At 28.1% G+C, this 18,337-nt stretch overlaps 1 protein-coding gene across 4 annotated transcripts in view; it reads right to left on the bottom strand.

Annotated features, from left to right (window-relative positions):
* LOC129976456 (uncharacterized) overlaps positions 1 to 18,337 on the bottom strand; it is a 39,815-nt gene continuing 21,478 nt past the window's right edge. For all 4 annotated transcript variants that reach the window (XM_056090041.1, XM_056090044.1, XM_056090042.1 and 1 more), the window contains 4 exons: positions 13,272 to 13,382; positions 12,947 to 13,085; positions 11,194 to 11,303; positions 1 to 8,210 (listed from right to left, as the gene is read on the bottom strand). In XM_056090041.1, coding sequence (XP_055946016.1) covers positions 7,590 to 8,210; positions 11,194 to 11,303; positions 12,947 to 13,085; positions 13,272 to 13,382 — 981 coding nt within the window. In that variant the 3' untranslated portion in view covers positions 1 to 7,589. The remainder of the gene's footprint in view (positions 8,211 to 11,193; positions 11,304 to 12,946; positions 13,086 to 13,271; positions 13,383 to 18,337) is intronic.

Genomic DNA, 18,337 nt, shown 5'->3' with positions numbered 1-18,337 from the left:
TACAAATAATCCATTTAATAAGCTAGCAATTACACAACACATGTTCAGGGAAACAAATCTTGACTGACATTAAACCTACAGGTACCCTGTACCAAATTTTACCAATATTCCATTCCAGTTTTATAATCACATCAGTATTAAATTGAATACTTTACCACAGAAGTGATAGATATATATTTTAAATGCTAAGCACAACTGTGCTTGCTGCAAATTTTTCATATTATACTGGAATTTCTATGGTGTTCAAAAGTCTTTAAAAACATGCACCAAACCTCAATTTAACTCTAGGCTGTTCAATATTAAACATTTTTTTTTTGGCAATATACAACATATTAAAAAGAAATCAATAAAGACTATGTAAGCACTAAAAAAATATATATACATATATAAAATAATAAATTTGGCACCAAATTAATTGGTAACCATTTTTCTCACCTGGGTGAAATTTAATAAAAAATAGTCTTAAGTACGAAATTTTGATTTTAACAAAACTGAAATATGTGAATTAACAATGATTCCTTCAAAATGATTTAAATTTAAATTAAACAATATGACACAGATTTTTTACAAAAAAGCTGTACATAAACATTATAAAATAATAAGGCATATAGAAGAAGAAATTGAATATTTTAACGATCTTGAAAACTGTACAGTGCATACCCAATAAATGTACAATGATACCTGAATTGAGCAAAGAGAAAAAATGAGATGGAATGGGCTGATACTGCCAAGTATCTTTATTTTTGTTTTAAAAAACAATTTTGCCCTCAAATTTTTAATTAAAAAGTTATAATGGCTCTATATTTTTTGCCTCAATAAATCCTTAAAGGAAAATTTCAATCAAGATGTCTTTTTGAACTGAGACTTTTAATTGAAAAAATTTACAGATATCAAAATTTTTAATTGAAATCTTTTCATCAATTCATAATCTAAAAGATTTTAAAATTAAAATTTAATATTAAGATTTTAAAATTTAATTTTACATTCAGAAAAAAATAATTTTATAAATTTTTTAAAAAAATAATTGAGGACCATGGAACAATGTTTGAAAAATACACTGAAGAATCAACAAATGCTAAAAATGAAACTAAAGGCAAATCATTATCATCATTTCAAAAACAAAACAAAAGTTTTGATGAATATCATGCAAACAAGCAAATAAAATCTATGTTGAGTTTAAATCACACAAAATAATACTGACACATATTAAATCTAAATTCTAATTCAATATAACACATCCTTTGAATGCAGAAAAGCATACAGCTAAATACTGCTGCATGGCACAATAATTAACAAACATTCCAAAATTGAGTTAGGCTAAAACTTATTTATATAACATCTATTTAAATAACATTATAGTTATTATGATTACTATCTTCGAATTCAAAAAAGTACAGGGAACCTTGAGTTAGCTCATAATGCATAATATCAACCTTGTTCCATATATAAATGCTTACTAGGCTGATTACTTTATCCAATGAGTTAGTTTTCTTATTAAATAACAGATGTCCAGAATTAATTAAAATTTGATAACCACATGGATATATGCCAATTTGGAATGTTTTCAATGTCTCAGAAATAAATACAATGCCACTTTTGTAAGTTACAGTCAATTAACTATGAATAACTTATAAGAAAAACAGAGGTAGGTAAGAAATCTAAGAATTAAACAATTAAATGTAAAACAATTAGCCAGGGAATTTACTAAGGAACATGAAAACTACTTCTTTTAACAAATAATTTTAATTTGAACATAGACATTGTTTATCTTACAACTACAAGATGCACTTTTTAACTACATTATTTTTCACTAATATAGAAATTGAATATATTTTTCAATTAGTCCAAAATGTATTACAATAGTAATCAAGGGAAAACCTATTTACAAAGCACAAAACTTGGTGCCAGATGTCAAATATAGCATATCTTTTTACAGTTAGGAGGTAAAGCTTTTTCATTTGAAAAGTAACAGATCATTTAAATAGAATCCTGTGCCATACACATTATATTAGCTGCACATTTCTTTTAAAAGTTCCTTTTATGTTAAAACAAGTTTTCATAGAACTTCTTGATTAAAATAATAAACCGTATGTAAAAAAAGTAATACAATCATGAAATTAAGTAGATTAAAATTATGGCTATAGATTGGCTCCACTTGTAAACTTATAATGGCACAAACATGACACTTAAGTTGAAGATGAATATGCTACATACAAAATTATGAACACCGGAGATTTTGTAAAAGTTTACTCCTCTAAGTTTATGAAAATGATTAATGCAGCTATGTTTTTAAAATGCTAGAACAATGATAATTAAAATCATAACAATATCACGATAAAAGTGATGAATTAAAATGAAACATAACAGTGAGCAGTAGCACAGCCCACAACAGAAAACATTCCATTTATTTTAAAATGTGAACAATAAAAAAAAACATACTATTAAAATGAAAAAAAAATGCACCATGTGCAAAAAATTTAATTTTAACATATATTTAGTTCTGCATAACATAATTAAGTACTTACCTGATTTTAAAAATAAAACAATGCTAAATACATAATTAATTGTATTACCAACTAAAAATCATGCTAAATATAATACATGAACAGAGGATTGAAAATTTTAAATTCATGGTTAATTGAGGGAAAACAAGTTTGACCAAAGAATAATTACATTAATCTCTATTAAAATGATTATTGAGTTTCCTGAGACTATTGGATCAAAATGTATAAAATAAGATATTAAAGACCAATTCACAAAACTGAACTATCTACATAAATATGTCAGTTATACTTTTTTGTAAAACTAAACAAATGAGCTATTTAGATAATTAATCTAATGCATATTAAGCAAGAAAATATTGATGGGAAATCCACTGTAGTATCAATACAAAAATATCTGCAGAGGTATTCGATCATAAAAAAAAGAACATTTTATTTTGAGTTAGAATAATGGGCACTTAATTTTTTTCCCTGCTAAGAGCAAGATACTAATGAGGTAAGTATGTCCACTGAGAAGTAACTTACAAATCTTAGAGCCATATAGCATGCAATATTTAATTTTAAACATCAAAATATTATTAATTAATAAAGGTTTTAAAAATTAAATATTCAATTCAAAAGCAGAATTACTTTCACTACATTAATATAATATAAAAATTATGGAGTTCAAAGCCAAAATAAAATAACAATTTTGGCAAAAGCATTAAAAGAAAAGACGAAAAAAAACCACCTCACTTTATATTCTAACAACTATATATACTGAAAACATAAGAGAAAACACTAGGAAATTTTGTTTCGCAGTAAAAAAACCAGCACAGTAATTTATAGATTAAATTTCACCGGGTTTGAATGCTTCACAAAACAACTTTAAATAATAAATGAGACCTTGTTTATCAGAAGTATAATGGACAGAAATTTTTTTTGTCAAATCACAACCTACAGAAGTGCATTGGATATTATTCATCGCTAAATACATTACATCTGAATTAAAATTATGTGCTCATTAAAAACTGCAAGCAGGTTTAAAGCACAATAATCTAATTTTAACCTTGAATCCAGAAATATAACAAAGCATACACAATACACATAATTATCAAATAAGAATTTGCAATAAAATATGCATATTGCCCCCTAATAATAAATGTAACTTTTGGTGCACATAAAAGTTTACAAACATGTTAAAGATATATAGATTTAAATTATTCATATTCACAATGCTACTCAGATCCTACGTAGGACAGAAGAGAAAACTATTATGTAACCAAATACATAGGAAATGACACTTTTACAAGACAGATTTCTGTGATTTACATCTGATATAAAAATCTATTATCAAATATGGTACAATAATGCATAGTTGTTCTTATATTTATTCACACCCTGAAATTTGTACACAAAAAGGCTATTTTTCTGAGTGGTATTCATGACCAAGATGAGTAGCAAAGTGAAGAGTAGCAGAATTTGTACAGGCTTAGAAATCTAACATTGCCAAAATAAAAATTAGGTCTTCAGAAATTATCATCAAATAATAATTAAAAAAACATGGTGCATTTATTTCATTAAAAATAAACAGGACAAAGAATTTTAAAATTTCAGTTGCCAGTTATATGCAGTCACTCCAAAATTGCAACATTTGGGAAAAGATTCATACAGAAGACTAACTTAATTCGCTTACAGGATAAAATCTACTTTTTGTTTCGCCAAAGGGAAGATTTAAGTAACTCAACAATGAGATGACTTCTACGTAAATACTAGCAGATTTCACGGGGTTGAGTTGCTTTCAGGGTATTATTTTATGAACAAATGTAAGATACAAATGGAAGCAACAATGTTCCACAATGATTTGTGACGAAGTATCACAGACAGCAGATCTTGCATTGAGATAAAATTAATAGAGGTGAATTGAAAGTCACTATCGAGGTATGGCCAAAAATGTGGTCACAATGATGACGAGGTTAGTATTTTGATAAAATAACAGCATACAGATGCACTTCTGAAAGTCATAAGACTTATTATAGCAGCAGTACTGTTTATGTACCTGTCTCCTGGATTTTAATTTTCATGAGGTACAATGATTATTTAAACAAAGTATCCAATTACAATCAGGAAAACAAATAATGTAAAAAACTAAATGTTGAATTTGAAGCTCTGCATATCAAATTGATCATATTTAAATCAAATGCACTACATAATAAAAACATTAAACAGTATATATTTCTCTAAAAACTTAAAAAGCTTTATAACTTAAAATTAGTGCGAGCAACCCTTGAAAACAGGCAGCATTTTTCTTTTCTGAATGCCCCCCCCCCCTCCAAATTACAAGAAAAGTAATGTAACGCCTGACCAAGACAACAAAGCACTTCATTTAGGCTAAGCATTTTGTTTTAATAATATCTACAGAGGCACGCATAATAAGAGGGCCATGCTCTTAAGTACACACATATCAAAAGAATAAAATGCTACATTGATGGATAGTATTATCTAAAGATAAATATATATATGTATATGTATAGGCTTTACAGGATAATACTGAAATACAAATTTAATTCACAAAAACCTTTTTCTTTGCACTTAAAAGTACCTAGGATTCAGATCAAATATACAGCATGAAATATGATACCAACACCTTAAATAGTCTTCATTTTCATTTAAAATTAGAGCAGTTTATTCTTTACAATCTTAAATCCATTTCTTAAAAAATGAAAATTTTACTATATTCATATAGATCAGGGCTTCTTAAAATTTTCCTCAAACACACATAGACAAAAAGACCCCCACCGCTTTAAAAGAGATCAATTGTACAGACATCATCAATCATATCAATGATGTATTGATTTAAAAACAAACAAAAGATTAATTTAGTTTAATAGACATTTTTAATTTACGACAAAATTTGCATGAAATGAATTCATGAAATCTCCAATCAACATTGAAGTTTTCCGTAACAGCTTGCTAACAGGCTTCAATGGCCATACTTTAAGAAGCCCTGACAGCAATAATCTAATACTTCTAAGTTTTTACTCTTAAACACAGCCTGACAAGTCCTGCAAACCTAGTAGCCTCACTCTCAAGCACCCTGACAGATTGAGGGAGAGAAAGGGGAGGGAGATCAGTTTCAATTAAAAAAAATATATAGTATGAATTTTACCGATTAATAGAGCTTCATATAAAATATAGTAAGCTTGCCTTATTCATACAGAAGGGAAAGGGAATCTGTTTGCAAAAAGCGCACAAAATAATAAACAGGTTTTTTTTTAAAAATGAAATGAGATGGATAAATAATTATAAATCATAAAAAAATAAGAAAACTATGACATTTGAAGAAATTTCATGCAATACAAAATAAAGAGGAAGAAAAAATGCGAGCAATAGAATTGTTATTACCTTATAAAAATGTGCGTCAAAAATTTGCATCACATCTAATTTCAAATATTGTGCAAACAAAAATGAATGTATTAAAAACCAACATGATCATGATATAAAAAAATAATTAAAAAATTATGAAATCTATGGTTAAAATTATAAGGAATTAATTGTTGAAATCAACATAGATCTTATTCATAGATTCAATTTTATGAATTATTTAACACTGCTCATTTTTTATATTTTTCAATGAGTAAAAAAATTAAAAAATCATCGCAATAGGCATCTAGGTAAGATGCAACACACGCAAAATTCATTTATTATATCAGTCATGTGCTAAAATACAAATTAATGTAAATCCATTTTAAGCTCAACTAATAAATACCCTGTGAGAATTCAAAACATTTAGATAATGACTTTGATAAAAAATTTTGTCAATATGAATTTCAGAGCAATAAAACAAAAGAAATCTAAATTGACTAACTATGCTGAAGTAACCTATTTATATTTAACTTTCCTTGACATGGCAAAATCATTACTACTGAATAAAGTATAGGAGGATATAATATTTTGATTCATTTCACCATTAAAAAATGTAACAAAAGGATAAAAAGGCAAAAATATAAAAATGGATATATATGTGGAAATATTTGTGACTAATTGAAAACTTGTAGGACCCTCATATATTGCAAATAAACAGATTATATTTACAAAAAGCAGAAAAATGAGAATTGTGGAAATTTCAACATAATTCTAAAAATAAAGTTCATTTCAAAATCAATAGTTTATTTACACAATTCAAAAGAAAAAAAAAATCTATTAACTTCTGCTTTCAAAAAAAAGAGAGAGAGATGATAAAAATTGCAACTAAGATTGTGCACTTGTTGGCAAAATTTCAAACAGATTTGATGTCATGGAATATTTACAAAAAGAGGCTTGCAGGACTCTGTACAAGCTATATCTTTTCACATATTATGTGAATTCAGCTCTGTAAAGTCATAGAATTACAAGAGCCAGTTTTAACAGTAAAATGTTAAAAAACATGAACAAACTAAAACAAGGAAAAAAAATGCATTTTGTGCAAATAAAAAGATATGTTACTTGTTGTCATTGCACAAGACATTAACAATTATAAAACAAATTTATATGGCAAAATATAAAAAAAATTGTACAAAAATTCATGTCATATTATACAAACATAAATGTCTTCAACATACAGAATCGATATAAAAACAGTATGGATTGATGACTTGACTCATTATTAAAAAATGAATTTGCAATGACAAAACATAAATAAATTTAATTTGATGATTAAAAGTACTCTTGGCATGCTTATTTATAATTTTTTGTTCATCTTTCCAACATTTTACCACACTGTATATATTTATACCAAACATTCTGTCTCAGAATCCGATGGTCAGATCTTTCGGTGATATGAGACAAATATAAAGTTTCCGAACAATATGAAGTCTGTCAATATCTTAAAAGGCGCAGACTAGGGTACAAGTACAAGAGAAATACTGTGCATGACGACGTGGAACCAACACATCACAGGTACCTCCAGAAAAAGCAGACTCAAAATCAGTGTTTTAAAGGGAAGGTTAAATGCACAAAAAACTGTGCATATCTCTGAATAGAGCTGCATCGATTGCCATCGGAATCTTTTTGCCCTGTAATTGTTGTCCTAGAAAGGAAGATATCTTTTTTTCACTCACCACAGAGTGCTTAGGTCCACCTGTAAGGATCTTGCATGTGGGCCTGAGCCTGACTGTAAGTAGAAGACGAAGCTGCTGATGGCATATGGGCGGCCGCGGTGGTCGTGTTGTGAGAGTGAGCTTGAGTATAATTTGCAGCCAAGACCCCGGCATGGGCAAAACTAGGAAGCGAATACTGTGCATAGGACATGGCCAGAGATGTGGCATGAGGATTAGAGAGGCCAGGATGAGACAATGCCAGAGATGTGGAAAACGATGGCAGAGGGCCAACATTAGCTCCTGAGGTTTGAGCCGCAGAAGATGGAGTATTCATACCAGAGGGACTCGAACTGAGATCTTGCGCAGCCGGCGAAGAGGCAGTGGATGCTGGAGTCGAACATCCAGAAGGAGGTGTCGGCTGAGAGCGTGTCATTTGCTGCTGCTGCTGCTGTTGTTGCTGCTGCTGTTGTTGTTGTTGTTGTTGTTGCTGCTGCTGCTGTTGTTGTTGTTGCTGCTGCTGTTGTTGTTGTTGCTGCTGCTGCTGAGAATTGCCTTGCTGACACATATTAAAGTTATCAGAAGGGCTGCTTCGATTTTCTTCCTCTGCAGCTGCTCTTGCTTTAGCTGCCTGATTTTGAGCTTCTAAGTTTTGCTGAAATAAGAATATTAGAAAGTCTTACTAAGAAGATTGATATAAGCAAGAGGGATTGGTGAGCAAATTCTTCTAAGGCATTCAGAAACAACTTTTAAATTATAAAATACTCATTTATTTATTTATTAAAAATGTAACTTCATAATATAATTTTTATTGAGAAATAATAGATTTTAACTACTTCATGCTAACTTTCAGACCTACATTTAATCCAGAATATTGCACAACAAATTAAGACTTAAAAAGCATTTATCAAAAAAAAAAAAAAGTATTTATTATAAAGGATTGTCTAAGTTAGTGAGTACTTCCAACTAGGATCCATGCACATTTATCTAATATGCTCCATAACAGAAAACTGCTTCACACAGTGAAAAATATTCAAATATGAAGAAAAGGGAATATTTTAAAATTCATACCTGAAAGTGCATATAAAATAAAAGCACATGGAATCAAAAAAACATGTTGAAAAAGAGTTATATTTAAAAACCTTTTTCGAAAATAAAAATTTCAAATTACATGTTTTATTCCTAAAATATAGTATTGAATACAGCTAACATTCACCATTATTAATTAAAATTATTTTATTTGACATGCAGAGTATTTGCCCCCAAAAAATGTTGAGTAAGGGAAAGAATATATGAAATATAATAGAAAAGTTGGCTGGCAAAATTTCTTAAATTCATATTTATGAGGCATTCCTGAAAAAACATACCAATAAACACAACACACTGAACTTGCTATAATGTTAACAGTAAGTTTGCTCCCCCCCCCCTCAAGAATATCCAAACATTTTCTCTGTCACTTAGGGACAGTAAAAAATAATATACTATGGGTTTGACTATGTTTTTCAATACACTGATACTAGCAATGCTGAGTTGCAAAAATTTGCTTTAAAAAAAATTTAGATGCAACAAAAACTTAATAAACTTTAGATTCGTGCAAATAATTGCTTAAATATCTATAAAATTGCTACTGATGTAGATATCATTAAGAAATAATTTCATACCACAATTTTAACTGATAATCTTGAGATGTATAGCATAGCAGCTAAAAGGTGGCTCATCTCCTGAATGAAGATTTAATTGAAAAAAACTAGAGTGAATCATACTGAACTAGTCTAGAGGTAATGTAAATGTAATTCCTTACCTCTCTTATGCTCATTAAATTGAAATTAAATGTAATTCCTTACCTCTCTTATGCTCATTAAATTGAAATCTATTAAAAAAAAATCTATAATTGGAAAGAAGTGTTAAGAAGGAAATTTTCAGAAGTTACCTGCATGCCAATTTTTTTTTAATATATTTTTTCTTAAAAATTATATAGAAATGTTTACTAAGTACTTTCATTTGATGTTAAGAATACACATTTTTTTAAATAAAAAAAAATACATACTCCAGTCAGAGTGAGTGGCGGTGACGATGAAATTTTTTGTTGATATCAAATACTACGATAAAAACATTTATCAATATGTAATAGGAAATAATAATAAAGTTATACCCTCAGATGCTACTGTTCTTTGAAAAAACTAAAACAAAACAAAGGAAATGTTTGATTTTTAGGGTATCCCTTGAAACATTGACAGCAGAATCTGAAAGATTCAAAACATGTTTTTATTGACTTCTTCCTTCCTTCCATTCTTTTTATATTTTACTTTCATTCCCATTCCAACATTCTTGTGTAACTCCATGTTATTTCTCAGGTCTCAATAGTTTCTTCATTACTTTGTGAATAAGATTCAGAATTACTTTTGGAACTATTTTAATCACTTCAAAAATCAATCTCGCACCACTCTGTGCTTCAGCTTCAAGTTCAATTTAGGTCAACTTTATATGTTAATTTTCTGTTTTTAAAGCTACAGAAGGCCTCTTTTTATTGCAAGATTCCCCCATTTATCATCCATTTTAATAATCATAAATATTAAAAAATATAAAAATATGTGAATAAATCAATGTACTTGTTATAAATAAATGTCACAAACAATGTCATACTCTGCACATTTACCTTTAAGCAGAGCGAACTTAACAATGAAAAAATATTTTATAGTCACCAAAACATCATTATGATCAAAATGTTCATTGTTGATACTATGATCAGAGAAAGCAGTTCATCTAATAAGAATAGTAATTGACTAATTAATATTATTTTACAAACTTGATGTTTCTTCATAGACAATTATAAATGAAATATTTTCATAATCAATACAAGTGTGCAAAAATCAACAAAATAGAAGCATTGGAACTATTTGCTACACCAATTTCAATTATCCATGAGTTAGTTACAAGAATTAATTTATAACTTTCAAATGATTGTATATCTTATGGGAAGAAAGATGTATGATAAAATGAAATTAGATGCTGCAATATAATATCTATTATGAATGTTGATGATGATATCGTGTCTGAAAGGGGGTTGTAATACTTCTGAGTGTAAGGAGTCCTGAGCACCCTTGGGCAGAAGACGGACTTCTAGGTCATAAGAAGATGACACTCAAACACTCGCTCTCACTACACCTTTTCACAAGGGGGGGGGGGCTCTTTCACACACTTCACAGATAGAACATAGGGTAAAGAGCAACCACATCCGAAACTGGGGCAACCAAATTATGAGGAAGACGCGCTACCCCTAGGCGAGGACGCCGGCAATATAAATGTTAAAAATGGTTAATTATCACAATTTGAACCCAACACCTACTATAATTAACATAATATTAATAATGTATGTCTTATAAAAACAATATTGAAGACAAGCCACTGATGCAATCAAAAAGATTTCCTTAAATGCTAGCAAAAAATGCATAGCACTCTAAATAAAGTGGATGATACTGTTACAATTAGAGGAATTAAGTTTAGATTTACATAACATAAAAATTAAAATTTAACAGGTAATATTAAGTTCAATAAAATAAAAAGCTTTTTTTTTACTACTTAGAAAATATTTTAATTAATATTTTTTTTAAAAATGCATAATAAATTCTATAACATACAGTTCTTCTATACTCTTCCATGGAATGCTCATATCGTAGTTTTGCTTCTAATTGCTGTTCAACATAAGGCGCTTTCTCTTCATCAGTCATACTTCTCCACCTTTCCCCACCTATTCAAAAATAAAAATATATTCAATTATATTTGTTACTGTTACTTAAACAATTTTTTTTTTAATATTTTAGACAATATTAAGATTTTTAAGCTCATTTATAAACATATTTTTATTACTGTTCCGAAAGGTTAAATTCTTTTATATTTTAATTCCTACATTTCAATCTTCATAAATCATTAGCATAAATAATTTGAAATCCTTTTTTCACAAATTCCCTAACAATGGTGTCACTAGAAAGGGGGTAATTATATATTAATTAAGAATTAAGTTCTAAATAAATTGAAATAATGTACTTTTACTTAAAATATACTAAAGCAAAATTGATTATGAAATTTCAGCTTTACAAACATGAAACCAATAGAATAAAAATTTTAAAATATTGTAGGCATTAAAAGTGCAAAATTTAGATAATTATTATGAAGATATAAAAAGTAAAATTTCTATTGCACAAAAAATTCTACGCAGAGATGTTACCATTATTTCCCTACCAAAATCTAGCATTCATTTTAATAATCACTCCATGTTCAAATTATTCATATTATGCATTAATAGAAATATTACTGATAATAAAGAAATTCATTAACAAAAAAATAATTGAATGATCACTACTCACTATAAATAAATATATATATATTTATAGTGAGATAATCTTTAAGTTTTTCTCAAGGTATCACAAAAGTACAAGTGGAATAACATTTAATGTTAATTTTTAGATTTGCATCAGGTGCGATTATTATTATTAAGAAATCTGAATGGTTATGAGATACAGGTTTAAAAAAAATTAACATTTGCTTTTATAATAGATAAAAACAGCTTTTCATCATTCAGTGATAAAGTTTTATATCATATTCATACTACTCTTAATTAAAAAAATTAATATAAATAATTGATAGTAATGTAATAAAAATATGAGTTAGTTGCAGTCATCATTTTTAATATTAAACCATTAAATTTAGTATACCATTCATAAACTGCAACTTAAATCCCAGAAAGAAATGAGTAATGTTTTGTTCAATAAAATTAGGGGGGGGAAAGTATTTTTAAAATGTCTAAATTACTTCTGAATGTTTATTTCATTTTACCTGAAAAATTAAATTTACTAATAGTCCATATGTTTTAAATATAACTTATGTGTTGGGCCACAATAAACTGATCCTGAAACACTTGATGCTTCTTAAATTTCCTATCTTTCCTTAAAACATAGTAAGACAGTTTCTTTTTTTTAAAGACATGTCAAGTTAAACAAGGACTAATAACTATAAAACTGTTAAAATCACTTTATTTACAAAAATGTCATTTTTATTGAGATTAAGAATGCACATGAATATTATAAGTAAGTAAAAGCAAAACATTAAAACATATTTTTAAACTTTTATTCTTTTCAAATGCATTATATTCACTAAATAGTATAATTTTTAGAAATTTACAGTTACGCAGTAAATAAATATATCCATTGGACAAAATTATTCATAATTCCCTCTACCTGCCCTTTTTAAATTTTGTTATTGTTAATGTAAGAAAATTTCACTTAAACACTCTTAGCTGTAGTTAAAACTGATGAAGTAAATAAAAAAAATTATCATAACATTAACTGAAATCTTTTTAAAAAATCATTTCTTTATTCGAAAAAACTTTTATACCTAGTTTAGCCATAGCAGCTACACCACCTTCAGGCTCTTTTCCAGCCATTTCTTTCCTAAAATCTGCCATAAACAGCATAAATGCAGTACCAGGGCGCTTGGGTTTATTAGCATCTCTGGCTGGCTTGTATATGGACATCTATATCAATACAAAAATAATATTAATAAGCAAATAAAAAAAGATTCTTTCCTCCATTAGATTTCTAACATTAAATTTAAAATAATAATCAAAACAAAATAACAAATTACAACCAAATTATTTAAAAATTGGACATTTTTTCTAAAAATAAATTTGTAACTTTAATTACAATAAAAATGCACTCACTTCACGCTTATAACGTTCTCTGTCCCTTCCCGCAGAATCTAAAAAAGGTTCTTTCTGCTCATCATTCATAGCATTCCATTTAGCAGCACATTCTTTACCGAACTCTCCGATCTATAAATACAGAAATAAAATTTTGTACAGGAGCGTTTGTGTCTTTAAAAAAATTAAGATTCTATTAACGAAATAAAATTCTGAATAATGCTCACACAAATGTGAAACAAAAAATGAACTTCATAAAATAGTGAATTGTGCCAAACAAAAACATTGAAGATGATTAACCAAACAATAAATCGCTATCACCTGAAATATTACATAATAAAATTCGATTGATAATGATAAAATTCGACTCTGAAAACATTTAAATCTGCAAGAAATGTCATGTCTTCTTCTTTTAGAATATAAACATATTTAAAAAGTGATTACCTGTAATTATGTTCATCAATTACAAATGAACTCATAAAAATAGCAAGCAATGAAATTAAATACATTCAAATGTTGATATTAAAACAATGTTACTGTCTGTAAACTATACAAAGCAAGCATGATACAAAAATTATTCCAAACACTCTACACAGCAAGTTGTTGAAATTTAAAGCTATTGCAATTCATACACAGCTATTTCTTTGCTAACAGGCACTCACCATGAAAGGAATTTTTAAATTATCTAGATTATTCATTAAATTATCCAGATAATTCAAGCACACATTATTGCAAAAAATATCACATAAAATTTTTTTAAAAAAATAAGCTTTTAAATCATACTAATTTTAATTCTGTGACTTACATTTTCAAAAAATTACATCAATAATTTATAAATTTATTAAACCAGTGACCAGTTGATTCACCAGGGACTTTGGTTATATTTAATTTCAGTTAGACGTAAATTCATGTCCATGACTCCATCAAATTGCCAGGCATTAAAATCCTATTATTTTAATTGTTGCTTATGTTCTATACATTGACTGCATGAATCTTACAAATGCAGACACCATAGCAATATTAAAAACATATGTGTGCGGTTCACCTCTCATAATTTTCAAGAAATTCATGGGTTGTTGTTTTCTTCCCGCAGTCTTTTAAATTACATAGATATTAAACTAAAATTCCTCTTCAATTTTCAACAATAGAAAATCAAACAATAAAAAAGGGCGGCTGCAGAAATTGTGAAAAAAATTCCCTGTCCAAACATGCAACATTTCCTTAAATTATGCTACTAAATATATCTATATCAGTGTTCTATCTTTCTCCCTACTCAGAAACATTGTATTTATACAATACACATTACTAAAACACTTTTACAAGTTATTAAATATGAAAAAAATTCATAAATTTAATTTTTTTAATGGAATGAACATTCTAAAATTTTTTTTATTAACAACAGTATATTACATTTCTTTCATTTAAAAAAATGCTGGAAATTTCAACAAAATAACTGAATAAGAATTCTAAAAATAATTTTAGCTATTCTTTGCAAACACAAATTTTATTTTGTTAACAGAAATTATAATTTTTGCTGAAAATTTTAAAAAACAATTCAAAAACTAATTAAAGTTTTTTTTTTCATAAATACATATTTAATAATATATATTAGCAAAAATTTCAACAAAAGAAACTACCAAAATATTAATTCAAATCTTTTTCTCCAACAAATCATAAGAAATTAATTATTCTAATCAAAAATGTATACTTTTATATATGAATATTGTTTTTAAGCCATTTATTATTACAAATAATGCTAAGCATATGATACTAATTTATAGTTAATAACTAGTAACAACAACTGCTTGCCCATTACATTTAAAATTCAAAAATTTACAAATAACAATTATGTATTTCAAAATTGAACATGAATAATTAAAATACCAATGAAATCGTTATTAATAGCTTATTGATTTAAACCAACCAAGTGCTTTAAGTAAATCAAAGTCTTAAAAAGTTTTGCAAAATTTTGAATCAATTTTTTTAAGAAAAAAGAAAGAGAATTTAAGAAACTCTTTTTGAATATTAATTTTATTTAATTTACTTCCATAATTTCCCAATTTTTATCTTAAACAGCTCATGTAAACTTCATTTTTAAATGTTCCTTATATTTCTTGATCTATTTCTCACAAATCTTAAGTTACCCAAGATTGTCTTGTCTAAGTCGATACATGGGAAAAAAATTCCTATCAGAATCTCATAGTAAAACCAACGAAAGGACAAATTTCTCTCTCTCTCTCTCCTGGTGTTGTGATGTAGACTTATGCAATGCCTTTTCACTTCTCAATACAAAATGTCTTCTGTGTAAAATAAATTGAAGTAACTTTCAAGTTTCTTTTTTTGAGCCACGCATTTGCAAAATTGTTATATAATATACAATTTATACAATTGGCTTTAATTCTTTAAAATGATACTTTAATCCTTTTTTCTTTTCAAATTTTCATTTAATTCCTTTTGTTTTTTCTCTTTATAATCTTCATATTTGGCTCGTACATTCCTTGCAATAGAAATCTATGGTTTCGACACTTCAAAATTACTTGTCCTATCATTTGCTTGAATGCTGTCATAAACAATCTTTACTGATCAAAAATTCTCTCTCGACATTGCTGTTGGCTAGGGAAAGTATCATCAACATTCTTGACAATAATATAATATCATTGCAAGTGCAGGCTGATTTAAAATTATCACTCCCCTCACTTTTTATAAAGTAGGAAATCAATCTTTCCAAAAGTTTCATCATGTTTGTTGTTAGTAACATTAATCAGTTCATTGCTCTTATAATGAAATTCTAAAAAATCACCAATCCTAGAAAGAAAGTTGTTCTGGGTTGCTGATGGTATGATCATTTTGGCACATTAAGTATATATTTTGATACTTTAGGGAACCTCAAGAATCTTAGTTAAGTTAAAAGAAGAAAAGTTAAGAGGTTAAAAGATAAAATTTTATTTATCGCTCTATTTCAAGAAGCTTGTAAATAAATGATCAGGGCTCTACGAGATAACGAGCAGTTTGTTCACTTTTCACCACAAAAATGTATGTCAGAAGTAGGAACCAAGAGCCCGGTCAATACGATTGCAAATAGTAATTTCTAACTTATTTTAACTCTTCCTTTATGCAAGGCATTAAATATGAAAGAGTAGGTTGTCATTTTCCTATTATTCAAAGCACGAAATATATATTTCTTTATCAAGAGATTTATCCATATGAGTTTTATTTTTTATCACCTAACTTACAGAAATATTACAAACTATTTTCTGAAAGTATTTGTTGAAGATTTATGTAATGTGGTGTGGAAAATTCTGGATTCAGAATGAGCGCTAAGAATTGAAAATATTTGGGCATTACTTTATTTTTTTTTTTCAACAATCAGATATTTATCCAAAGACAATCAATTGCAAGCAGGTTTTACATACTTAAAATAATAATAAATAATAATTTTAAAAAAAACCTTTTCAGACAAAGTAATTTGTCAGGCATACAATTTTTCATTTCATTTATTTTGCTTGCGATTTACAGGGGTGTTTGTGGGACCCCAAAAAATCCCCTGAAACTTTTACGGACTTACTACCGACATTTTGGAGTTTCGAGAAGGGGGGGGGGAATGAAAAATTACAATTATGAAGTATTGAATGACCTAATTATAAAAGTTCAATGAATTACTTTTTTTGCAAAATTAAGACCTTTGAACCCAGGTCACGTGATCGCACATCTGGTCGAACGAAGTCTCTCCCTTTTTTTTCTGCCGCGCCTACTTGCCGAAAAGAATCCAGAAGAGAATGTCCGAGAACCGGGGGAATGAGTCATAACTCGCAATAAGGAAAGAACAAAAAAGAAGTTTTTTCCCCCTTTTCACGCATTATCACTGCCTTTGGAGAAAGAAAGGAAAAGTTTTCACCACACACACTGACCTTGCGTTTTCTGCTTTCAAAGCAAACAAAATTATCCAGATCAAAATAAATAATTCATTATTATTCCTACTTCCTTTTGAACGACGATCCCCGGAATTTCCGGGTATCGAAGTTCAAAATCCCCGGAATTCCGGGGTTTCCCCGGAGTACAAACACCCCTGGATTTAATAAAGAGAGGCATAAGTGCAGAATAAAATTATTTCAATTGTTTTAAAAACTGATTATATAATAATTACCTATTTTAATATCCCAAATTAGAAACAGTATCTATTAACGTCATTTTAAAAGATAACAGAGGCCAAATTTAGGACATTATTTTTCTTGATATCAGGCATGTATCAGGCAAAAAACAAAATAATAACAAAAAATATACCAAATTCTTTAATGGCATATCTTAAGATACATTTATCAGCCTCTTTTTTAACACATTTTTTTTAGCAATATGACTCAATTGGTGTACAAGGTATATAAAACATTTTTGAGACCTAGGGCTCCATTTGTTTTTCTCTGAAGAATATTTCTCAGCAATTTGGCAACTCTACCAGATATTTTCTTTGCAGCTTCCTTTCATGCTAGTTTTTTTTCTTTGGTTGTTTATCAAACATTTATTTTCATTTATTTATTGCTAAGAACTTTCACTCTGTCATTCCTTGTTGCCGAATTACTGTTTTTACAGATTTCTACTCACTTTATCTTAAAAATAGTCCTCTTTATACAACTGAATTGCAGCTAATATTTCACAATCTGAATGGTAACAAGTGACTCTACTCTTATTCAATTTATTTCAGAAGTGACAATCTACTTCACAATACTAAAATTCAATTCAACTTTAAATAAAAACAGCCCAGCATGGCACATTAGAGATAGATAGTGCAACAAACTGGCTGAAGGCTTCTAAAATAGTATGAAAAATACCATTGTCAAAATTTGAAGCTTAAAATTTTTTGCTGAAGAGGCTATTAAGTGACAAAGTTCATAAAATGTTTAATTGAAAATCTTAGGGAATAATTACTCCTAGCAAATCAGATGGTTGCCAAAGGCAGCTAATAAATTCATAAGTTTCAAATTAAAATAATGTTGATCAAAATGACAAAAGGAAACGGAAAGTACAGAAAACACATCTGCAGAAAACCAAGACTAAAAAAGAACTGAGGAAATACACTAATACTACACCTATCA

The sequence above is a fragment of the Argiope bruennichi genome, chromosome 7, assembly GCF_947563725.1.
Source record: "Argiope bruennichi chromosome 7, qqArgBrue1.1, whole genome shotgun sequence".
NCBI classification, from domain to species: domain Eukaryota; kingdom Metazoa; phylum Arthropoda; class Arachnida; order Araneae; family Araneidae; genus Argiope; species Argiope bruennichi.
This window is presented reverse-complemented; position numbering and strand designations above follow the sequence as displayed.